The sequence below is a fragment of the Equus quagga genome, chromosome 6 (genome assembly GCF_021613505.1).
Source record: "Equus quagga isolate Etosha38 chromosome 6, UCLA_HA_Equagga_1.0, whole genome shotgun sequence".
In the NCBI taxonomy this organism is placed as follows: Eukaryota; Metazoa; Chordata; class Mammalia; order Perissodactyla; family Equidae; genus Equus; species Equus quagga.
This window is the reverse complement of record NC_060272.1, coordinates 53,268,497-53,294,211: the sequence shown is the minus strand read 5'-3', so window position 1 is coordinate 53,294,211 and position 25,715 is coordinate 53,268,497. Positions and strand designations below refer to the sequence as shown.

General features: G+C 37.9%; 1 protein-coding gene across 1 annotated transcript in view; it reads left to right on the top strand.

The window, feature by feature from the left end:
• The first annotated feature begins 837 nt into the window (after positions 1 to 837).
• The window catches only part of SUGT1 (SGT1 homolog, MIS12 kinetochore complex assembly cochaperone), a 38,017-nt gene continuing 13,139 nt past the window's right edge, over positions 838 to 25,715 (top strand). The window contains exons 1-10 of the mRNA XM_046664447.1: positions 838 to 1,316; positions 1,408 to 1,465; positions 8,490 to 8,580; positions 9,271 to 9,340; positions 10,069 to 10,139; positions 14,416 to 14,469; positions 14,856 to 14,872; positions 16,727 to 16,761; positions 18,391 to 18,487; positions 19,533 to 19,640. Of these exons, the coding sequence (XP_046520403.1) occupies positions 1,279 to 1,316; positions 1,408 to 1,465; positions 8,490 to 8,580; positions 9,271 to 9,340; positions 10,069 to 10,139; positions 14,416 to 14,469; positions 14,856 to 14,872; positions 16,727 to 16,761; positions 18,391 to 18,487; positions 19,533 to 19,640 (639 nt within the window). The 5' untranslated portion in view covers positions 838 to 1,278. The remainder of the gene's footprint in view (positions 1,317 to 1,407; positions 1,466 to 8,489; positions 8,581 to 9,270; positions 9,341 to 10,068; positions 10,140 to 14,415; positions 14,470 to 14,855; positions 14,873 to 16,726; positions 16,762 to 18,390; positions 18,488 to 19,532; positions 19,641 to 25,715) is intronic.

The following is a 25,715-nucleotide window of genomic DNA, read 5'->3' as shown; positions in this document are numbered from 1 at the left end:
CCAGCCAGTCCGCTTGCAACGTGAATTTTGACTCTACCAATTTTAGAGCTCTCCTTACCGTTTTTTAACACATGTTCTACTCTGTCGGAAAATGCCTTTTTCATTTCCTTCATTGATTAATTCTAATTCATCTTTCAAGGCTGAGGCTCAGGTATCACACCTTTGAGGAATCCATCCCCATACCTTATATTGGGCTAAGGGCCCCTCCTTGCTATCGCATGACTATTCCCCTTCTTTCATTTAAGCACTTAGAACTGCTTTAAGTTTCTGGAGAGCATTAATGTCTTCGAATCCCAGAGCTTAGTTTAGATTTTGGACGTAGCAGATGCTCAACTTCATTTCCTTGTTTATCTCTACTGACTGAGCCGCTCACTCCCACTCCCCTCTGCTCCTCCACCTCCATCCCGTGGAACTTGCTGGGGGCTTCTTCTCTCTGACCTGCATGTGTCAACAGGGAGTGAGGGAGGGCCTGACCCACTAGGTTGGAAAGAAAAGCAGCCACTGAGACAACTTCAGGCCACCTTACTCCCTTCAGTGCCTTCGGACGGAACAGGTTTTCCTTCTCTACCTGGAAGCCAACCGGGGAGAAAGCTTGGGCCTCTGTTGTTCTGGGGAGTGGAACAGTGCACCCACACCGGAACCAAAAGGGTTCCTTCTCTCTAGGTTCCGCAAAGACAGAACGACTTCCGGCGAGTCCTAGTCCGCTATGGTTCCCAGCGTAACGATCCCGGCTCGACGCGCAATCCGAAGCTGTGCTCCCGGAAACAAACACGTAGCCGCGAATGACGTCACGGGTCACGAAAGGCTTGGCTGCCTCCGGGAGCCATGATGGGGACCGCGGTGAAAATGGAGCTCCACGTGCCTTCTGTTAGTAACAGACATCCAAACGCCCCACGTTCCTGAGGCATAACAATACGTTCCACATGTGCTTTGAGCTATCACTCCTGAAGGCTCTATTGGCGTACGGGCGTGCGGTGGAAGAGAGGGCGAACGTGAACCGCGGAGGCCTCCGTAACCATGGCTGCGAGGGGCGGGAACTGGCAGCGCAGGTCACGGGACCGGGGGCCGGGCCGGGAGACTGGGTCCTCCACCGTCCCAGCCGGCCCCGCGCCCGCTTTTCGCCTCCCCTCCCCCCGCGGCGCGCTGCGTGGCTGCTCGTTGGCTACTTAGGACGGAAGCTCCAGTTGGTGTTTCTCCAGAAGTTTCCCCCTTGGGCGGTGGCCAAGCTGTTAACCTCAGTAGTAGCAGCTCCAGCAGCGGTAACAGTGACTATTAGGGATGGCGGCGGCTGCAGCAGGACCTGCAACAGCCCAGAGGTGCGTCCTTTTTCTTCTCTTGGCTGTTTATTTTTATTCCCCTGCTTTTCTTGGTCAGTGAGCCCTGCTGAAGTCGTTGTTTTCCTGGCAGGTTTTTCCGGAGCTTCTCAGATGCTCTGATCGACGAGGACCCCCAGGCGGCGTTAGAGGTGAGAGAGCCCTTCTCAGTCTCCTCCACTCTCCTTTGGGGAACGCGGCAGCGACGGGTTCTGGCCGACCCCTCCTCTTCCCGGCTTTGCCTTTCTGGGACCCGGGCTGCTGTTTTTCTTGTGTCTCAGCCCTAATATTGACAGCCTCGGCCTCTCCTTTCCGTGGCCTACAGTGGCCCCCTTACTCTAGACGCCTCTTCTTGCCCCGTTTTACTCCTAGACCGTTCCTGCATCCTCGCAGCTTAGAAAAATCTGTTTCTGGGGGGCATAGTTGACGTCCATACTTGGCCTGAAAGGGTTTTTTCTTTTTAGGTAGTATTTGTGCCTAGAAGAAAGTGAAATCTAGGCTTGATGATATTTGCTAGTTCGGTTTTTTATTTGATAATTATCCTTGCTATTCGTATGACTCAGGTGCCTGTGTGAACTCAGACTACTGGAACAAAAACCTTTTCCCGTATGTCCCTGAAGATTTCCAGATGTCCTGTCATTGTTCATTATTCTACTCGTTTGTGTATCCATCAAGACAATTTTGGGGGAGTTGCTGTGTGCAAGGCACTGATTGCTATGGATTAAAATCTCATTTGTATATTCATTGACTTAGAAAGCACTTTGTGTGCAGTGGAAGACTGTAGAGCTGTGAAGGAAAGTATAAGAGCAAGAGTAAGATGCTAATTAAAAGTAATAGAGAACTCAAGCTAAGGGTACATGATTAAGTGGGTCACACAGTTTAGCTAGAGGTTTCTTGCTTTGAAGTACAGAAGAGAGGAAACCCTGTTTCCTCGTTATAATTTAACGTAAGCAAGGTTAGTGATTTGAGGCGAGAGAACCATTTTCCTAGTTATGACTTCTAAAAGAAATTTGCCACATCGGTGGTAGAGTCTCTCTGAGGAGGTGACATTTGAGCAGACACATGAGGGAGTGAGTTGGGAAGCTCTGGGGAAAGAGCATTCCAAGCAGGAGGAAGAGCCAGTGCAAAGATCCTGAGATAAGAATGAAGTTGGCCTGTACAAGGAGCAGCCAAAAGGCCCGTTTAACTAGAGAAGGATGAAAGAGGAGTAATAGCTGAGGTGGGGAGAAAACCAGGGGCTAGGTCCCTTAGGGCCTTTTAGGTCAGAGTATGTTTTTGGATCTGGATATGAAGGCCTTCAGATAAAGTGGTTGATTAATCAGTTGTACTATGATGTTTCCTAGTGAGGCTTCTGGGATCAGTAGTAGAATAATGTCACAGGAGGCGTTGAGAATTTTCTTCACAATTCTTTATGTCAGCTAGACAGCAATTAATTTCCAGAATCGAGGTTTGTTATGGTCCTTTTAGACCCAGTGCCTCCTTTGAAAATACGGTTTATATGAAAGTTGCTTTTGAAGGATATTAAAGTAATGAATTTGTCACTTTCCATCTCACTTATTTTACTTTTTATATTTTTTGAAGTACGATATAGGTAAATAATGCAAGTCTTAAGTCAGCAACTATGAAGTTGTAGTTTTACATATATGTATACCACCCAGATCAAGATATAGAACACTTCCATCCTCAGAGCTTCCTCATGCTTCTTTTCAGCCAATAATTCCCCTTACCCGCCAGGTAACCCCTGTTCTGCCCTCCATCACCATCAGTTAGTTTTGCTTGTTTTTGCTCTTCAGGTAAACAGGATCATAACCTAGGTATTCAGTTGAGTGTGGGTACTCTGACTTGCCCTAAGCATTATGTGCGATACATCCATATTGTTGTGTGAAGTGGTAGTTCTTTTTCCTTGCTATGTAGTATTCCTTTTTATAAACATAGCACTGTTTATTCTAATAGTGGACATTTGGGTTATTTCCAGTTATTAACTAGTGTGAATAAAGCTACTGTGAATTTTCTTGTACATGTATTTTGGTGAACACATACATGCACTCCTTTCTTTTAGGTGTATATACCTAGGAGTGAAATTGCGTAGAGTAGAAATGTGGTTAGCTTTAGTACCTTGGTTCTTTTTTTTATTTGTTTAAGATTTTATTTTTCCTTTTTCTCCCCAAGAGCCCTGGTACGTGGTTGTGTATTTTTAGTTGTGGGTCCTTCTAGTTGTGGCATGTGGGACGCCACCTCAGCATGGCCTGACGAGCGGTGCCATGTCTGCACCCAGCATCCGAACCGGAAAAACCCTGAGCTGCCACAGCAAAGTGCGCAAACTTAACCACTTGGCCACGGGGCTGGCCCCAGTACCTTGGTTCTTAAAGTGTGGCTCTTGGACCAGCAGCAGCAGCACAACCTGAGGACTCATTAGAAATGCAAATTCTGAACACCCCCTGACACCAGATTTACTGAAAGTCCTTATGACTCCTGTAGTCCACTACTTCTTCCCATCTGTTTTGCAGGAGAAAACAGACCCAAATAAATCCAAATGATCTGTCATAGGGATGTATACAGCCAGTTAGAGGCAGAATGGGGGCCTTGGGACGTGCTTCCTGACTCTTAGTCTAGTGCTGTAGAAGAGTGGTTCTCAAAAGTGTGGTCCCCATACGAGCTGCAGGAGCATCACCTGGGAACTTGTTAGAAATGCAAATTCTTGGGACCCGCCACAGACCTGAATCAGAAACTGGGGGTGGGGAGAATGATTATGATAAGAACCAGCTCTGTTAGGGGAAATGTTCTTTTTAAAACTGGAGATGACCTCACAAAGATGAACAGTTTGATGTTAATTACCAAATAATTGGTAATAAAAGAAGGGCTGGAACCTTGATGAGAAGTGAGAGTCTGTTTCTAGATTTTCCCAAGAGCTGGTTTAACAGTAGCCATTTTGAAATTCAAGTCTCTTGATATTACATCACTTAAAATGTTGCATTTTTATATAAGACTATCCAATTAGTAATAAAGGGGAAATGTTTGAATCAAGCTGACTCACATTTTTCATTCATTCAACAAACAAGGTACATTAGTGGTGAATGCTGTACTGGGAGGGAGAGATCTAAAGATGAAAAGATTGTGCAGTGAGGGAGTTTGCAATCTAGTGGGGAGACAAATAGAAGGTAGGTACTCTAAAGGAGTGGTGTATAAAGTCCAGTAAAGAGCATAGCAGAATAGAGGCTAACTGGGGAAGTGAAAAAAAAGCTTTACAGAGGAAGTGTCAGTTCAGTAAGGAGAGAAAACACACACAGTCATGTGTGCTGCATAATGTTTTGGTCAGTGATGGACCACATGTACAACAGTAGTCCCGTACGTAAGATTAGTACCGTCTAGCCTAGGTGTATAGTAGGCTCTACCGTCTAGGTTTGTCTGAGTGCCCTCTTTGATGTTTGCACAATGACAAGATCATCTAACCACTCATTTATTAGAACGTATCCTTGTCGTTAAGCAACACACGACTGTATGTGGATTATGAGAATCTTTTGAGGCTTAGCATGAAAAGTGGTTAAGAGCACAGGCTCTGGAATCAGACTGCTTGGGTCCAAATCCTGTTTTCACGATAATTATGTAACTTCAGGAATGTTCCTGTTATCACTCTGGGTCAGATTTCTTGTCTGTAAAATGGACTAAATAGGAACGACTTGAGAGGGTTGTTGCGAAGATAAGTGATGTAAGGTACAGATGAATCCCTTGAGTTAGGCATCCTGCAGCTTCTTTGCTCTCTCTGTTTCAGCCACACTGGCTTCTTTCTGTTACTTGAACCTGTCAAACTCAGTCCTGATGGAGAGCCTTTGCACCTGCAGTTCCTTTTGCCTAAAAAGTACTGTTTATTGACCTATCTCTTGTTTTCCTTGGAGATGCTTATCACTTTAGATTTCGGCTGAAATGTCACCTCAGAGAAACTGTTTTCTCTGACCACCCTGTCTAAATTGGGCCCCAGTGAAAGCTTAAAGAGAACAGGTGTTTCATGTATCTTGTTTATCTCTGTTCTCAGTGTAGTGCCTGGGGTGTGGTAGGCATTCTAATGTGTTAAATTACCCCTACCATAATTCTTGTAATAAGTGTGTGGTGGGTATTTGCTCACAAGGAAGCTGAGGCTAAGGAGATTAACTTGCTCAAGGTTATACAGTTTAGAAGTGAGAAGTCTCTGGGTTCAAGGCATCAAGGTCATCCTCTGGAGCTGGGGTAGGATTGGGGTTGTATGATATAAAGGTTGGTAGCTGACTTTGAAGTAACTGACCAAAAACAGTTTTGTTGAGAGTGTAGCTGGTTAGTCTGAACGTACAGTGGTATTGGGTCTGTGTGGGTTTTTTGTTTTTTTTTTTATCAGGAGTTCTAGGTAGTTTAGGAAGGGAGAAGGGTTGATGTTTTTGTTTACCCATGATTGGGGATTAGCTGTGGCTAGAAGAAAACTGAAAGTGGAGTCAAGTTGAGATACCCAGAGCTACATGCTTGCAAACACCAGGTCAGTCTGAGCAGTCTGCCTTTGCTTTTAATCTTAAGTTACCTTTTTGAGTAGCATTTTAAAAGAGACTGAAACTTTAAATATTTGGAAATTCATTTTCTAGGATCCTAGTGTTAAACAATTTTAATGTCTTAAAAGAAAATTTTCCCCCTATTGTTCTGGGTTGTCAGGGTACCTCCTTCACTGTTATCTTGGTAAAGATTTCGGTGTAATTATATTTTACAGTTCACTAGCTTTCTTTGTTTTTGAGAACTATAAATTGCTCAACTGTAACATAACTAGTTTTATTTAAGTGTATGTTTGGGTAAGTTTCTCATAGGTCTGCATTAAATAATAGCTTTTTGCCACTGCGATTCAAATGTTGGCGCTGGAGTCCTTGCCTTTCGAGATACTTCTCTGTAGTCCTTTGGTACTCTAGCAGCCAGCAACTGTTGTCACAGAAACAGTAGAACTCTGAAAACATACCACAGGTCAGTGTAGTTAAGACAACCACAAATCATTATTTTAACTTCACTTTTTCTGATTTTATTGTACTCTATATTGCTTGTTCAAAATAAACTGTTTATTGTGTTTTATTCATTACTTATAAGTTTGTGTCATAATGTTCAGTTTGTCTCAGTAGTCTTTTTGGTAACTTCTTTTATTAACAGCCTCATAAGTCAGTTGCTTAATTTATTTAACTGAATCACCATAAATGGTCCTGTTTAACCAATAATTGGTTTATGTTTTGTTTTTTTTTTCAAGATTTTATTTTTTCCTTTTTCTCCCCAAAGACCCCCGGTACATAGTTGTGTATTCTTCGTTGTGGGTTCTTCTAGTTGTGGCATGTGGGACGCTGCCTCAGTGTGGTCTGATGAGCAGTGCCATGTCCGCGCCCAGGATTCGAACTAACGAAACACTGGGCCACCTGCAGCGGAGCGCGCGAACTTAACCACTCGGCCACGGGGCCAGCCCCCAATTGGTTTATGTTTTTAAAGGTCATTTGCAGGTTGGTTGTTTGAAATTCAGAAGTTTATATCTGACTCTTTAAGAAAAGGAATATTTTATTTATCTTTGTACCCCCAGTATCTGGCCTGCGTTTGTCACATAATATGTGTTTAAAAATACCTTATGAATTGATGATTCAGATATTAATATAATCTGTAAAAGCCTTTTTGACCCATAATATACCTGTTTTCTTGCTGAGGAGAGGCTGGAAAATTTGGTTTGAAGATATGTTTGAGTAGATAGGCAAGAAGCTATCAGCTGTTTTCAAAATTGTTTGAAAGTTTAGTGCAAGATGGTATTTAACTTAGGAATTTCAAAGTATTAGAAAACATGTTAATTCAAATGTGAAATAGTGTGTGAAAGAAACTTGGAGTAAAGAAATGTTAACAAGAAGCTGTGTTGTTTAGTGGTTAAAATTCAAGTTGGAGTTAGATCTGGATTTTAATCCTGTCCCTGCACAGTCACTAGTTAGGAAGTGAGGGAATGAATTTTCGGTACAATCTGGGGGAAGAACATTCTAGTGAGAGGGAGCAGCAGGTGCAGAGTCTTGAGGTGTTTGAAGAACAGCAAGGAGGCCATTGTGGCTAGGATGGAGAAACGGGAAGAGAAGACAGAAGATCAGAGAGCTAACAGAGGGTCATATCAAGGAGGGTGTTAGAGGTCATTGTAAGGGCTTGGGCTTTTGCCCTGATCGGCTGGAAAGGCATTGCAGAGTTTTAAGCAGAGATGCAGTAACAAGATGTCAATTTCATTACTACTTGGATCAGCATGATAGGGGTGAATATGGTAAAAAGTGGTTTGGATTTTAGGTGTATTGGATTTTAGGTATATGATTACCAAGTATAGTATATATTGCTTTGTGAAACTCACACTACTAGGTTAAAGGAAAGTCAGTGACACTTGTGTGGCTATTGAAATAATTTTACCTTTTAAGAAAACTACCAAATCTCTAGAGTGTGTGGGCATTGGATAGAGAATCAGTGTTCCTGTTTTGCTGTATTTGTCTTTGGCGCCACTAGTCATGCTCTCTCTTCTTCCATCATTATTGTTTCAGCTACCACTTATAAACTGTGACTGCCCAGGGTGGCAAAAATGTTGATCTAATGTTAACTCTTGATGACGGATAGGTATTTATGAGATACTGTATCTGGGCTTTCAACAGAATGCTGTAATTTCTTAGGGATGTCTGCCATTGGCAGAGGATAGGAGTGGGCCAGGTAAGCTTGATTGTTTGTTTATTGATTCTGTTAATCTCCTTGAACTCTAGATTTAACTTCCAGTTTTTTTAATTGGACAGCTTCACATTTTCTAGGCATCTCAAATTCTACATATCTTTGAGTCTTCTCCAAATTAGAAGGATAAAATCTATGAAGGTCAATGTATATCAACTAAACTCTTCAGAATAAATGAGGTGATAATAATTACCATGTATTGAGTTCCTACTGAAGGCCAGGAACTGCTAGGTGCTTTACGTAGATAGTACGTTAGATTGTAGGCTTTTAGGGGGAGGGGAGAAGAGAGGGGGAGAGATTGATCTTCTTGCAAAGAAAAGCTCCAAGCTTGTTTCCCTGTTATCTTTCCTCCAAATAGCTTATGATAATAGGTTATTTGATTAAAAATCATGTTTAATTAGAATTCAGTGGCTTTTAAAGAACATTTACTGACACTCAACGTGTTTGTATTTGTAGGAGCTGACTAAGGCTTTGGAACAGAAACCAGATGATGCACAGTATTATTGTCAAAGAGCTTACTGTCACATTCTTCTTGGGAATTACTGTGGTAACTTTTCTTACAAAGTATACTGTCTCTTCTTCATAGGTTTGTTATAAATTTTGCCCAAGATACAATGAGTCTGGTAAAATGGAGATTATCTTCAAGGATTTTTAAATTGATCTTTCATACGAGGGGAAGTAGCTGAAGTGTGACAAGCGTTACGTTGCACTCATTTAAATTTTATGGGTATCTATTCTTCCTTCTGTGGGTGGAGAATTTGTCCAGATTTCATTTCTGGTTTTTAGATGTGCTAACAAAGAAAATAGCATCATATTTACTGTTTTACAGCATATTTAAATGAAATGCTCTCTTTTGCATTTTTTACAAAAAGAATGTACTTCTGTATTACTTGTGTTTAATTATTCTGGATAGAAAATGTGGGTAGGGAAAAATTAAATTGACTGTGAGTCAAATACATAAATGATGTTAGTGAGAAAATTAGATGAACTGTGTGGCACAGAGCTTTATTTATTGACTGAAGAGCTTTAAGAAGGAAGCTAAATATTAGGCCAGTAGGAAGGTATGAGGGTAATATTTGTTTGAATCATATCTAGGATTGGCTTTTTCTCATTTAAAATTATTTGTCCATTTTACCACATTGTAAACTTAAAAATCTAAGACTGATTCAAATTTTTTGTGTAATATTTGTTAGGATCTGTAAATAACTGACTAAAAATCCCCTTTTTTCATACACAGATGCTGTTGCTGATGCAAAGAAATCTCTTGAACTTAATCCAAGTAATTCCACTGCTATGCTGAGAAAAGGGTATACAATAACTACTGCTCTTGTTTGATCTGGACTACAGATAGTAGATTTTAGTTTGTTGAATGAATTAATTGTTAGCTTTATATGAATAGTAAATTCTGTATTTACACATTTTATAGCTGAGATAGGATTCAAGTTGAAATATAGTTTATATTTCTGTTTTTGTATTAACTGATGTGATAGGATATGTGTAGTTAGTATGTTTTAAAATAGTGTTGATTGAAGTAACTGCAAAGTATAAATGAAACTGATGGATTTCAAATCCCTTTTTTGTTCATTAGAATTTACTGTATTAACTGACTAGAGAACATCTCATCCTTAACCATGCTGGACAGACTACATTTAATGCTGTGAAAACTCTGTATCTGTGTACTTTACATCCCAGTTTGTTTCTGTTGATAAGTGTGACTTTATTCCTTAAGTAAGGAATATTTTAAATTCCTTAGTACAGCTGTATTTTGGAGCAAGCAAGTGTATTCAATTAAAATGAAGAAATTCCTTCTGAAATGAGTTCCAAATTGCATTTTAGTGGGAATTATACTGGATGTCGCAGTAGAGTATTTTAGAAGGTCTATTTTCTAAATATTAACTTATACTTTTAACTTATTAACATATTCTTTTAACAATAAAGAAAATACTAGGATTTTTTATTTAGAAGGCTATTTTTCATGATCTCGTGTGTGTGTGTGTGTGTGTGTGTGGTGTTTGTTTTTAATATACTCATACAGGATATGTGAATACCATGAAAAAAACTATGCTGCTGCTCTAGAAACTTTTACGGAAGGACAGAAATTAGATAGTAAGTATTAGAATTATATGTTAAACTCTAACCCATTACTTGTGTGTCTTGAATACCATACCTGAATTTTGTTAGCATAATCTCAAGTTAATTGTAGAAACCCAACACCTTTTTTCCTCCTCTTAATGACTTCTCGTGTTGATTGCAGAATTTGAATTTACTTAAAAATTTAAATTGGCCTTTCTTTAGCATTTAAGTGCAGATAAACTTTACCATTAGAAGCTAAAAACTATAAACTTAGTCTGGCTTTATTTTTTTCTAATGGGCAAGTGAAAGTTTAATTTGCTCTCATTAAGTTGTTATTCAGATTGCTGAGCTAGGAAATCTTACAACAAAGAATTTACTGAGACGTGAAGTATAAGTTTCGATAAATCATGGTAGTGTATAGAAGAAACATGGAGCTTTGAGAGTATTGTGTTTTTAATGTTATCTGTTTGAGAGAAACAGTTGAAAGTTAACACAGTGGTATGAATATGCACATAAATAGAAATTGTAAGAGCTAAGAATCAAAAGATCTGCAGAATACTAAAAGACAGAGGTTGTAAGTAATCTCATAGATAATAATAGAATACAGAATCCTAATTGTGTACTATCATTTTATCTTTTATGATGATAGACTGTTATCACGATTCTCTAAAGCTATGGTTCCTAATAGGGGATAATTTTGCTTCCTGGGGACATTTGGCAGAAGAGATTTTCGATTATCATGACTAGGAATGGGGAATGTGCTCCTGGCATCTAGTGAGTAGAGGCCAGCGATGCTCCTAAACATCCTACAACGCACAGGATTGTCCCCCACAATCGAGAAGTATCTGGTCCAAATGTTAGTAGTGCTGAAGTTGAGAAACCCTCCTCTAAAGTACTGTATAATTATATTTTTATTTATTTTAATTTTTAAATTTTTTTTTCCTTTTTCTCCCCAAAGCCCCCCGGTATATAGTTGTATATTCTTAGTTGTGGGTCCCTCTAGTTGTGGCACGTGGGACGCCGCCTCAGCATGGCTCAATGAGTGGTGCCATGTCTGCGCCCAGGATTCCAACCAACAAAACACTGGGCTGCCTGCAGCGGAGCGCGCAAACTTAACCACTCGGCCACGGGGCTGGCCCCAGGGCCCCTGTATTTTTATGTTTTTAAAAATTTACTCTGTACTGCTTTAAATATTTGCTTTTCTGCCATATACCTGCTTGAGAAAGGACATCAGGCCCAGCTTTGCAAATGGAACCTACAGATTAGCAAAGAAGAGATCTGGGCAATAGGAGTTGTTCTCAAACTTGGTTATCCCAAGTGTGGTACATGAATAATATGGCTATTCAGTTAGCAAGCTAGCATATCTGCACTCTTAGTAAATGCTATCCACTGTCTTGATGCATATTTGAAAGCCCTGATGGGTCATGAGTCATTCCATCCTCTAGATTTCTTAAGCCCTATTCTTTTATCTTTTTAGAGCATCTAAAGTCCCTAGAAAGTTCCCTGCCCACATTCCTTCCTTGAGTAATATCTTATTATCTATCATGCCATTGACTTTTATCTTAGAATTATTTCAGAGGTGGCCTCAGAAGGTGTCTGCTCCTTGATAAAATTGCTGTTGAGGATATTTAATTTAAAAACAAATTTGTCTTTTAATTTAATTCCAGGAAAAATTTATATTAGACTGTTAGGCTTTCATTTTTATCAGGGGAAAAAAGTTTATAACTCAGAATTTTACCTTTTTCCCCTTTATATGGTAGGAAGCTTGGTTTTATTTACTGATTAATTTGAATAATAGGATTTTGATGTACAGTCATGCATTGCCAACAGGGGTTGCTGCCTCAGCGTGGCTTGATGAGCAGTGCCATGTCCTCGCCCAGGATTCGAACCAACGAAACACTGGGCCACCTGCAGCAGAGCGTGTGAACTTAACCACTTGGCCACGGGGCCAGCCCCGAGTTTATTTATTTTTTTATTTTTTAAAGATTGGCACCTGGGCTAACACCTGTTGCCAATCTTCCTTTTTTTTATTTTTTTTTATTTTAAGGATGGGCACCTGGGCTAACAACTGTTACCAATCTCTTTTTTTTTTTTTCCTGCTTTATCTCCCCAAACCCCCCCGTACATGGTTGTGTATCTTAGTTGCAGGTCCTTCTAGTTGTGGGATGTGGGATGCCGCCTCAGCGTGGCCTGACGAGCAGTCCCATGTCTGTACCCAGGATCGGAACCCTGGGCCGCCGCAGCGGAGCACATGAACTTAACCACTCAGCCACGGAGCTGGCCCCCCTCAGCCCAGAGTTTAGGCTGATTATTTTTAAGAAACAAAATGGGGCCGGCCCGGTGGCGTAGCAGTTAAGTTTGCACGTTGTGCTTCTCAGGGGCCCGGGGTTCACCCGTTTGGATCCTGGGTACAGACATGGCACTGCTTGGCAAAAGCCATGCTGTAGTAGGCGTAAAGAGGAGGATTGGCAGTAGTTAGCTCAGGGCTACTCTTCCTCAAAAAAAAAAAAAAGAGAAGACTCAGAAAGTTTTTATCTCCCCCTTAACTGCCTATAAGAATTCGGATAGAAAAACCTGTCTCAGGAAGGGAGCTACTGACTTAGTAGCATAACATGAACTAGGTGGTAGACAGGAAGGAACCTAGAAAAGCCTGTTTGTTGGGCTCCCCTCTATGTTCCTCTGTTTCTGTATGGCCAAACACTTGTTTTCCATACGTTTGCTTTTTTCCACCTGTGAATTGCCTCCTTTCCCTTTGAAGTCCCTGACCTCCAACATCATCTTTTGTCTTTAGCTGAGGGTGGTATTTAAGGCGAGGCCTTTGGCCATTTTGGGGAGTTAATTTGGTTTCCCTGGGTTTCCGCCACGTATACCTGTTACTGAAACTTTATTTGTGTTTCTCCTGTTAATCTGTCTCGTGTCAGTTTAGTTCTTAGACCAGCCAGAAGAACCTAGTATGGTAGAGGAAAATTTCTTCCTCCCCTGTGTTACTGAGACAAACCTAGATGGTGTAGCCTACTACACACCTAGGCTAGATGGTATAATCTTATGGGACCACTGTTGTATATGAGGTCTGTCATTGACCGACATGTCATTATGTGGTACATGACTGTAATTGTTCACCTCTAGAATGAATGAATGTGTGTGTGTGGGTGTGTATATATATGAGTTAAGGCCTCTGTAATTGAATTTCATCCATAAATTAGTGAAATAGAAAATTTCATTTTAAGACATTTTTAATAGCTTTTTATTTTTCAGAATAATCTTGCCTGCAGTTAGCTTGAATTAGTAAACTTTTTTTGGATCACTTTTAATAATTTTTCTTTTTTTAATGCATATATTTTTTTAAGATTGGCACCTGAGCTAACAGCTGTTGCCAATCTTCTTTTTTTCTTCTTCTTCTTCTCCCTACAGCCCCCCAGTACATAGTTGTATATTCTAGTTGTAGGTCCTTCTGGCTGTTCTATGTGGGATTCTGCCTCAGTGTGGCTTGATGAGCGGTGCCATGTCTGCACTCAGGATCCAAACAGGTGAAACCCTGGGCCACCGAAGCAGAGTGTGCGAACTTAACTACTTGGCCATGGGGCCGACCCCTAATAATTTTTCTTAACATCAAGACAATGTTTTTGGTCTTGTGACTCTAATTATTCTGAGTCTTCACAAGTGAATAATTTGCTTATGTAAATGTTTACAGTGGTATCTGTAAATATTCACTGTCTGCAATCTCTTGGATGCCATGGAATTTGGAGATACGATAGAATTCCACAAAGTATAAAGATAATTCTTGGTGTTAGTAGGAAAGGCATGGTAACAAATAAAGCCACAGAGAATTATAGGCAGAATAGGTAGCCACATTGAAGAGCAAACTGGTGGAGGGACGCTTCTGGACCTTAACCCAGCTGCCAGTTACCAGGCCTCCACCAAACCCTAACTGATAACATTGAGAATCAAATTCAAGTCTGATCTTGTTGTATGAGAAGGAAGCTCCTTTAAGAGGAGAGAGGTGAGGGGAAATGCAGATTTATGTGCATCTGGAAACCAGTAAGGTTAACTGGTTAAAACTAATGTTTTTTTTAAATCAAAATTCTTCAGAATGAACAACTACATGTTAAACCTATTCATATATTAATAGCTATAACATTAGGATGGCTCTAAGCTCTGTTAGGACAGGTATTTTTGTCTGTTTAATTCACTGCTGAATCGCCAGTGCCTAGAACGGTGTTTGGAACATAGTAGGTGTTTACTAATTATTTTTTGAATGAATGTGTTAATTGTGCAGATGAGTGATGTTACAGTCATTTTGTTCTTTTAGATGCAGATGCTGATTTCATTGTCTGGATTAAAAGGTGTCAAGAAGCTCAGAATGGTAAGCATACAGGCTTCCCATGGTCTTTCAATTTAAAAAGAAGTAAACATTTGACATTTTTTGGTTTAAACACATTTGTTTTTAACTTTATAAATTATAATTGAAGTAGTACATGTTCCCTTAGATAGGGATTTCCAAAGGCATTCTGATTTTTGCCTAGTGTATGTTGACCAGGTTGGATTTGTTTTGCATTGGTATTACTGGTAAGAAATTACAAGGAGTCTAAAGTGACTCCAGGGTGCAGAATTAAACCACTTTCCTTTATTAGGAATGTATGGAGAATTGCTTTGCTTAATCAGTACATTTGTGCTATGGAAATCATGTATATAACTTTGCCTATAAATGTAGTGTTTTCTGAAAATATTTTCTTTTTATTTTTTTAATAGGATCACAGTCCGAAGTGGTAAGTCCAGAGTTTGTATCCTTCATGTTTTTACTTAATTATATTATTCCCAAATATACTTAAGCCAGGATACAGAATAAGGTTTCTCTCAGTTAAATATTAAGCAATTCCATTTAACTACTTGTTCCTCCAGCAACTGAAATACTGTTATTTTTTGGTAAAATAAATATAGACACTTATAGTCATGAAACTTATTGGGCTATTGTAATGCATTGAGTGTGATTTGAGTTGATTTATGTATTTAGTATGGTCAGGATGATTATTTCTTTGGTGAAAAGTCATAACATTAGGTGTGAAGCACTTGCAGGGCTTATGGTGTGCTAAGACACCAAGGTTAACTAAAATTTGGAAGTGTTTATCTCTCTCTAATTCAGTGTTGTACTTGTTTTGGACATGAAGATTTTCAAGTCTTTTCAGTTATTAAAAATTACGGTGGAGTTGAAAATTGATTTTTTTTTTTAAACCAACTTAGGTTTATATACAACACACAGTTAAATTATGGCTAATGGCTTTTAGCAGCAGTCATCTACATAGTTAGTCAGGAAATAAAATGACAGGGGATCAGGAGATGTATGTGTAAGCCTAATTCTCTTTATGGGCAATTACTTAACGTTTTTGAGTCTCTTCTTCATCTATAAAGGAAGATTTACATCTCTGTCTTCCAGAGTTCCATCCTGACGTTGAAAAAGTCAGTTATTCTCTGAGCTTTCTTCATGTGTACACAGGGCCTAATAGAGCTAATCTACTTCAGACAGGTGGTTGTGAGCTTCAGGCAAGACACGTGTATATGTAGTTACTGGGGTTTGAACGTTGCCTCAAGTGAGCCCCGTTTCGCTATCCCTCTACCTCCAGGCTTGTCCCTATTCCTAGGGCTGGTGGGGGGGAATGGATTGGAGGAGGTGTTTAAAAGTTGGCTTCCTTCACCTGCTGGTATTTTTGTCTGGGTTTTATAATATTTGGGATTGAGACTAGGCCTGAAGACAACAGAATGGCATTTGGATAACAGGGACTTTGTCTGGTAACACAAACAGCTGTTTTGTGACAGTGCATTTTGTCACTGCTGTAGTTCAATCTAGTTTTATCTTGCTACCAAAGTGAGCTGGAAAAATCTGTTCTAGTTGGTGTCTCCACTTGATATCATGTAGATTTAAGTATTTCTCAATACTTAACACTAGAGAGTGATTCTGAGTTAGGCTCAGATCTCTAAAGTGATTTTACTTATTTTCTTCCAAACTTCAGCTCTTTCCTTCTCATTTAGGGACAACTTAGAGGCCACCTGAGAGCCAGGGCGAGTTCTTTAGATTTACTTATTTACAGTCTTAACTGGCACACGTGTAGTTTAGGAAACTATGGATTGGTCAGGAGTCACTTTGTTTCTTGATGGGCAGTGTAGAATGTTTGTCGCAGAGGGGCCATGTTCCTTCATATGTTCTAGAGCAGTGTCATGCCATTGTTAAGCCTGAAGATTATACTATATTCTTAAAAATGTTTTTTTAAATGCTACTGTTATTTTCAGTTTAGAGAGTTATTGCATGTTGGAACTGAACATTTTATATGTAACCTTTTCCAGTCATACCTTTAGAAAGTTTTCTGGGGTTTATGCTGCTTTTATTTTAGAAGAAAAATCTTTTTTGAAATTGAAACTCAATTATAAAAATGCTGAATATTCTAATTTTTGTGAGGACTAGTATTATTTAACAGTTATGGATACCATGCTTTGTCTTTGAAGGATATTTTCATGTAGTTATTCTGTATCAAAGCAACTATAACACTGGGTAAGTTAATAATACGTTTAAATATAGAATTGCTAAACTAACTTGTAGAAATCTTTCTCTTTCAACCTGCGAAAATTAGTCTGCATCGCAGCGGACTCATCAGTCAAAAATTAAGTAAGTGTTTCTTTTTTATAATGCATGATGAATATGCTTAAAGGGAAAAAGACCCTGTCATTGGAAAGTAAGCAGATCCTTACCTTTGATTTAAATTTTTTTAAAAATCATGTTATAGCCTTGAAAAACTAATTCTAAGGCTGTTTACTGATTAGTATTAGTGTTCATATTAAGGTTAAATTCAAATTACTTCTCAACTTTAAGCTTGTTTCACGTAATTCCATATTATGTCGCCTTTCCATATATTAAGGAGAGTGTCTTCCAGTCTAGTTGTTATTATATAGGTAAATAAATTAATAGTAGGCTCGAGAGAAGTGTAATTTTACCTGCCTTTTATACTTGGAGTAAATTTTTCATAAAATAATTCTGTGTAAGTTGAAAGTGACCAATGGTGAGGGCAGCGATTACAGTAATGATTAAGCAGCTAGCAAGTATTTGAATTTATTTTTAATTATTTATTAGCCATGTGTACTACATGTATTCTTAGGACTGAAACAGAAGGAAGCATAAGGCATTGAGCTTTGCTTTCTCACTGAATTTTAAAGAGAAACTGTGGGACTCTTATAGTTTATTTCTTTAATCAAGGTGCTTTTTGACACAATTACCTAAAATGCCTTGGAAATGTTAAAACAAAGCAATTTATTCGTGTTCTTTCTGGGGAGATACAAGAGGACTCTCCAAGTACCTAGTAGTCACAGGAACTTTGACTAGCTTGGTGGCAGCAGCAGGGAGAGGGCACATAAATATCAAATAATAATTATGGTGTTTGGAGCAAAAAATAATCCAACATTGATTTAGTAAGTACACTGTGTACCAAGCGCTGTGCTTAGTCCTGGGAATGTAATAGTGATAGGATAGATAAATCACTTTGCCCTCCTGGAGTTTATAATGTGGTCTAATTTTAAGGTGAGGGTCCCTACATTTTTAGAGCTTTCAGTGTGAGACAGACACGTAATTAGAATCTCTAGGGACACGAATCTTCCCACACACATTGGGATTGAAGAAAAATATTGTATTTAATGTGCCTGGCAGAATGAGTTGAACTTTGAATTATTTTAATTTCAGCTCATTTACTTCTGCCCCCTATTCTCAGGGCTTTTTGTCCCCAACTTCAGTTGAGAGATCATGGAGTGTGGAGTCAAGCTGACCTGGGTCCAGTGTAACACCTAACTGAAGGGCTGATTGCTTCACCCTTCTGAACTTACATTTTTTCATCTGTAAAATAGGGATGGAAGTGTTTACATCTTCTTGGTATTAGATTGAAATGAGTATAAAACTATTGATGGTGTATAATAACTGTTAGCTATTTAGAGTAAATCTTATCTTTAACATTAGCTTAAGCTCAGCAGTATTAGAGATGTAAGTCAGAACCGAGAAAATCATGTAAGTATTTAAATCCACTGGAAGGGTTTGGGGCATCATCTACCTTACTGTTCTTTTCCATTAGTACAGATCATGGGAAATTAGTTATATAAAATTGTTTCTACGAACCAGCACTGCTTTGCTATTTTGTTCCTCAAGGTGGAGCTCTTACTGTTTATCAAATTGTAGTTTTTATCTTATCAAAACAAAGCAATAACTAAGAAAATTGGAAGTTCTGTTTTAAGTTTCCTTTTTCTTTTTTAATAGGTATGACTGGTATCAAACAGAATCTCAAGTAATCATTACACTTATGATCAAGAATGTTCAGAAGAATGATGTAAATGTGGAATTTTCAGAAAAAGAGGTCATTATAGCCTTTGAACCATTTTTTATGTTGAGATTAAATACTTTTATTTATAAATACAGTATATTGCAGAATAATCTGTAGCAGTTTATCAGATATATGTCATTTCTTCCTGAGATAATGTAGAAAATGCTGATAAAAATCTGAAGCATTCCTTTTCCATTGGAATCATTTTAAGTTTTGAGATAAGAGTATATGTATACTGTAGATTATAACTAGATGTGCATTATTTTCTTTAGATTTAGAATTCAAAGCAGAACTTAATTGAGAAATATATAAGACCATTAGTAAGATATGTGATTTGGGCTCAGCCCAGTTGCATAGTGGTTAAGTTTGCACACTCTGCTTCGGCAGCCCAGGGTTTGTGGGTTCGGATCCCAGGTGCGGACCTACATACCACTCATCAAACCATGCTATGGAGGTGTCCCACATAGGAAATGGAGGAAGATTGGCATGGATGTTAGCTCAGGGATCATCTTTCTCAAGCAAAAAGGGAAGGATTGGTAGCAGATGTTAAGCTCAGGGACAGTCTTCCTCGCCAAAAAAAAAAGATAATGTGATTTGATTTCATTTATGCAGTATACTTCGTGAAAAGGTCTACTTATTTGTTGTATGATTTATACATCTTAGATTTTACTAACTGTATTAAATGAATGTGACTTTTAATAACTTTGTATCTTAGCACTTAGAAAATATTGTGATATTTAGGAGAGTTTGTGGTAGAACTAGACGTTTTACACATGAATTCTTTTGTTACATATTGTATCATTTTACTCTTGTGTCTTGAGTCTCCTTGAGATTTAAATGCTAAATATGTGTTATGAAATACACTCTTTTGTGCTGTTTAATTATGTATATGAGAATTCATGTGAGGATACCAGATGGAAAAAAAGGGTTATTTTGAGGTTCTTAAATCTGATATTCCATATAAAGTGTTTAAAATAATCTGCAGCAATATTGAAATTCTGTAATTATATTCAGTTTAAGTATTTTACCCTTCATTAAATAAACTTATGAAATGCACTGCTAATTTTGTTTTCATTAGTTATCTGCTTCAGTGAAACTTCCTTCTGGAGAGGATTACAATTTGAAGCTGAGACTTCTTCATTCTGTAATACCAGAACAGAGCACGTTTAAAGTACTTTCAACAAAGGTAGGACAATTGAGAAGGATTGTCAGTAGCAATCTTTTCAAAATCAAACATTGGTCCACTAATCACCCATGTGATTATAAACTTAGATCCTTTCAGCCACATATGTTTAAATTAAAAGGGAGAGGTAAATAAGAACGATAGTTTTTGAGTAACAATTTTTCCCCCTCCCAAAATTCTAGGACAGTGGAGTGTAAAAGTCTACTTAACCTCAGTAGCGTTTGGACGCTTATTAAGATACGTATAATACTTCTCAATAAAGAGGTTTCCAAAAAAGATATAATCAGCATCTCTAAGATTTGATACTGACAGTGTCTTGTTTCTTGAACTTGTCACTCTGGCCTGTTTTGATATACAAATACTTTTTCACCCTATCTTACACATTTAAGGATACAAACTACTTTAAAGATGAATCTGCTCTTTTTTTGTTGTGTGTTTTAGGTAAGCTGAATTTTAGTTTGTCGTGGGGGGTTAGTGAATAATTGTAGTTTGAGTAACTATGTAATTTTTAGATTCTTTATATTTTCAAGAAGTAAAAATATGCAATATAATTCAAATTCAGGGAATATTTTAAATATCAAAAGATGTAGTTGGTAGTAGTATAATTTAGTAGGAAAGATACTGAACTGAAAATCAAAAAAATCTGACATCTAGTTCTTTGCTTGCCCTGTGAATTTATAGACTAGTCACAAAATTATTATAGGACTAAATTTTTTGCATCTATAAAAATTAGGGATGTGGACTTTGAGCTCTGAAATCCTTCATCTGTAAAGTTGTGGGAAGGTATATGATGACTTAATGAGAATGAATGATATAAGTAGACTTTTTTCAATACTACGCTTTTTTTATACATGTGTCCTGCAACATATCTTATTAACTACTGAGTTTAAGTTTTAAGGACATGTGAATTTTCCTGTCATAGAATAGAATCAGGGTCGATCTGTGTCATGAAGAATGGTAACTGGGCCTGCTGAAAGAAAAGCATATATCTGCAGAGGGTGGGAGTAGGAAGTGCAAAGTAAAGAAGCAGTGGTTTTTGCATCTAGTTAAAAATGGTCTGTTTATTTGAAGATTACAAAGTAAAAGGTGTTTACTTATGAGGGAGAGATGGGAAACAGAGTTGCTTGGATGATAGAAAGTGGGAAAAGGGATGAAATCTTATCAAGATTTTTGTCTTACTGGCCTCATACATACAGTGTAGAATTTATTTAATAAAATAATCTTGGGTAAAGTAATGAAGCACAAAACTATAGCTAGATTTGGGACGGAGACTATTAGGAGTTTGGCATTTTTGTATATATCAAGATGTTGTTACTGCATGTCCTTTTGAAGTAATTTAAATGTAAACTGATTTGTGTGAATAGATGGTAAATGACTTAAAACCTTGTGTTACTGAGCCGCCCCGTACACTTACCAAAGAGTAATATGTGCAGTAAATACACAAGTCTGTGTGGCTAGAATTGAGGATGTAACTAAGCACTCTCATCCTTATTTGTTATTCTCCTTTGAACCTTGTGAGTGCTTGTTGATTCTAACTATTCCCCAGCTTCTCTTACTGTGTTCTCGATACGCCTTTTTCATCTTTTCTCCTTTCTTAAAATGCTACATAACTGCTTTTCTTGAATAGTAGTTTGTTTCTATGTATGTTTTATTTCCCTTGCTCTTAGTAAGTCTTTTGAGGATAACAAGCATGTCATGTTTGTGTCTTTGTATATGCTCCAGGTAGAGTCTCCAGATAAAGTACCAGACACCCGGTTAACTTTACAAACAATGAATAATTTTTTAGTAAAAATTTGACCACCCTAGCCCTGTACACTGTACATAGTGGGTGGTCAGTAATTGTTCAGTGAATGAACTTAAATTGGATTCTGCTGTTAGTCCTGTGAAGTTGGCAAAATAAGTATTTTCATTCTTAGTTTTACGGGTGAAAAGAAACTGAGGTTCATGCATTTTCAGTGCTTTCCCCAGGTTCACATAGTTACTAAATTGTTCACTCTGACCCAGGAGGAATACTTTTACTTCTGTGAAGCTAGTGCTGCTTTGCTTAGTTTTTTCTAAGTTCTGGATTAAAGAATAGATTTTAAGGATGCATTCTGAAGGACGATTATTTTTCTTGTCCTAACCCAAATTAATATATATTACTTCGTTAGACTACCAATTTTTAAGCTGTAATTTTATGGGAAACAAATGGAAAGAATTGTACTTTAATTATATGTTAAGGGAAATGATGAAAGTTTTGAATCTTTTTTCATACAACAAAGGGAGACAGTGTTAAAATATTGAAAATAAAATCTTTCTCTGGGTTACTGAGGCTTATTTAGTGATGACACAGGAAAACAGTGAAGTAATTTGCTTTTCCTATGTATTCAGATGTCTTGAATCCTTTAAGTGGATTGAGAAAAGGATGCATTTTGCCTAGGAGAATCTGCTTAAAATTAGAGATTCTGTAAAATCTGTGGTTTGAAAGGGCTATTTCTTTGCTTTTGAGAATCCTGTTTTCTTTCCCACCTTCAAGGTTGAACGAATGTTACATATTCATGTATAACCATTGGTTAAGTATTGTTAATTCAGGTGAGATATAATTTCCAATGAAAATAAGAAGAGGAGGACCCTTAAATAATTGAAATAGCATTTCTTAACTAAATATTTTACAGTGTAATATCTAATATGTTTTCCCAAGTCAGAATTCATATTTTTTCAGTACCCTCGATAGTTGTTTTTTCCTTTTACTGAATACCAGCTTTCATATCTGCCTTAATCCATTTCCTTTATTAAGAAACTGTAATGTTTCTCTTGTTCCATCTTGTTAAATTTCATGACAGTGTTCTCTGGTCACAATCAGGATTATAAATAACTTTAATAACAACTGTGCTGCAAAATACTCATTTTAAAGATTAATATTCACTCCAGGTAAAAATTGGAATTCTCAGAATCCTTTGGAGTAAGTTTGCCCTTGTAGAAATATTCTTGTATTCCTATTTTTAGTCAAAGTAATTTTTCCATATTATTCAATATAAAATATGAAAGCTTTTAATTGGAACCATGGGAAATAAAAATGTCTGTCTCTACTTAGAGACAAATGGGCCCCTTCTCCCTTCTTAACCCACTAAAGTTTGAGAAGTTTTAGAATTCTTAATATTCATAGAAGAAGCACAGTGATGCTATAATGGAGTGGAGGTGTCTGGGCAGGATGCTGCTGTTGTTTTAAACACAGATGGGGGGGTTTTGGGTTCTTGTTTCATTATGTCTTTTTGATACAGTGGTGGTGGTAATACGTTTTTTGAGTTTTTTTGTGATGGGCACCTGAGCTAACATGTGCCAATCTTTTTTTTTTCCTTCTCCTCCCCAAAGCCCCTCAGTACATAGTAGTATATTCTAGTTGTAGGTCCTTCTGGTTGTACTATGTGGGATGCTGCCTCAGCATGGTTTGATGAGCGGTGCTGTGTCCACACCCAGGATCCAAACTGGCGAAACCCTGGGCCACTCGGATTTAACCACTGGGCCATGGGGCCAGCCGTTGAGGTTTTTTTTAAATAGCTAATTAGTTGCTGATATCCACAAATTATAGATCTTGGAGTATATTCTTGTCGCCTTTTCTATTAAAGTATATTCATATATTTTCAAAAGAAAAGGATTTTACTGTACATCCTACCTGTAGCTGTTTTTTTAAACTTAGCCATATGTTATGAGTATTTTCCATGCCCTTAAATATTCTACAGTGAAGTATTTCATTGTATGCATTTACTGGAGCTTATTCCCACAGTCCCATATTGTTTGACCTGTGGAGAATTATAGTAGGTAACTGTTTTGACTTCTGTGTATTATCCCATGTAATCTTCACAATTACTGCAGGATGTAAATATTTTTATCACCTATTCACAGGTATGGAAACTGAACCCAGAGATGTTAAATAATTTGCCCAGAGTTTTTAGCTAATTATAATGATGATGATGATGGGATTTATAATAACATTCAGTTGTTATGTGCCAGACGTAATGCTATATTCTTTTCATATGTGGTCTCATTTAATCCTCATAAGAGCCCTAAATGAGATAGGTCTTATTAATCCCATTTTACAAGGAGAAACTGAGGCTCAGTGAGGTTAATTACTTGCTTGTGGTCATATATCCAGTAAGTGGCACCTGTTTGTGACTCTTCTCTTTCTAAAATTACACAGCTGATTGTTTTTGTCTTGTTCTCAACCTCTGCTTATTTCTGAGGATATAAAATAAGTAAAACTTCTGGCAGTAAAAGACACTTCCAGCAAGGTATTCTATCTCTTGGCTCCCTCATCTCTAAGATATGGATGGTAATCTCCTCTTACAGAGTTGTTTTATTAATTGAGATAATATATGAAGCACTTAGTACATGGGGAATGTAATAAATTCTCAATCTTACTATTATTAGTAGTACTTTATCCTGATTATTTAGATTTTTATTCAGATTATAAAAGCAATAAATGTGTGTCATAGAAAATTTGGAGAAATATAAAGGAGCTGAGAAAGTAATCACTCAGTCTTCACTAGTGAATGACTTTTTGGCGTAGTTCCTTCCACATAACTAGATATTTCCCAACACTTAGGTCTGTCAGTACAGGTGATATATACTAGAATCTTTTGTTTATGGGACTGTCACTTCTAATTGATTCCTTCAAGAAGAATAGAGGCAGTGGCCGTATGTACCAGTGCAGTGCCTGGCTCAGAGGAGGCACTCGGTGGGTATTTCAATTGAGCTATTAGAACTTTGGCAAGATTTTTCAGTTCCTCTTCATTCATTACCATCTTCTGCATTTTAAAAAATGATTTTAAAGTGATTTGAGTGTAAAAATAAAGAAGGTAGCTGTGCAGTCTGGCCTCAGGAAGACTGAACTACTGTATTATTGAGCACGGGTTTGATATAGCAATTAAACATGCTCAAAGCTGTGTAAGACAACGTTGGGAAAGCTACATTCTAAAGATCCGAGGAACCCTTATTTAATGACTGCCGCCTTAAAACAGATGATTCTGAAAAGTTTGCCAGAAAAAAAAACGTTACCAGTAAACTGCACAGCTCTCTAGTCTCTGGGACAAAGATCCCTCACCATCAATCTGTAGCAGTAAGTGGGAGCTTGCTTACCACTTCTTAAGAAGACGGTGTCTTTATGCCATGACCCTTTAGGAGTAATGGCTTCTCTTTAAGTCTAAAGTTACTTTCATGGGAAAAAATTAAACTCTCTGCTGTGCAAAGAAGACCGTAGAGGTGGCTGGTGGGTAGGACCCATAACATTGAAGACTGAAAATCCAGCACAGTATGGATCCTTAGTAGTCACTCGCAGATACTGCTTTGGGATTATGGTGCATTGAAAGCCTTTCCTGTGCATATAAGAGCAACCTTTAAGCAAGCTAGCAAAGTTTTAAGTTAATTTAATGACTTATTCATGGTCGCAATAAAAATAGCTGAAATTGGACTGGTGGTAATTTGAGAAGTATCTACCAAAATCATCAAGATTTAAGACTTCATTTTTAGAAGGATGTACACGTATTGAAAGTGAAGTACGTGTAAAAAGGAATTCATAGAGAATTAGTTCCCCCTCTTCTTACCTTTTTAAAAACTGTTTAAAATGGTCTGTTATGTGCAGCTATTTTAATGAATGAATTAAGTATAATTTCAAGTTCAGTTCAGCATGTCTCAGTGGAAACAAGTTGTTACTAAGAGCTTTAATTTTGGCTTTCTAAAGGCCTCCTTGTTCATAACACAGTTACTCAGGTTATGTATATACTGAGGCTTTCAGTAGATGCAAGTGCTCGTGTGTGCTGCTCTTCAGGTGAAACAAGGAACTTTTTATAGACAGTACTTAGCACAGGAACGTGTGGTGCGGATATGGAGTGCCCTGTGCCTGAGGTTAGTTAAGGGTAGTGTTGATGTTACATACTGCTTGCCAGGTCTTCATTTCCAAATGAACTGAAAATTAGAGGAGGAAGATGCAATTTTAAATTTTAGGATAATATTAATAGCCCCTTTCAGTAACTATTGCTGTGTCATTGCCAGCTATTGGATTTATGTACTTTTTCTTTTTTGGTGAGGAAGATTGTCCCTGAG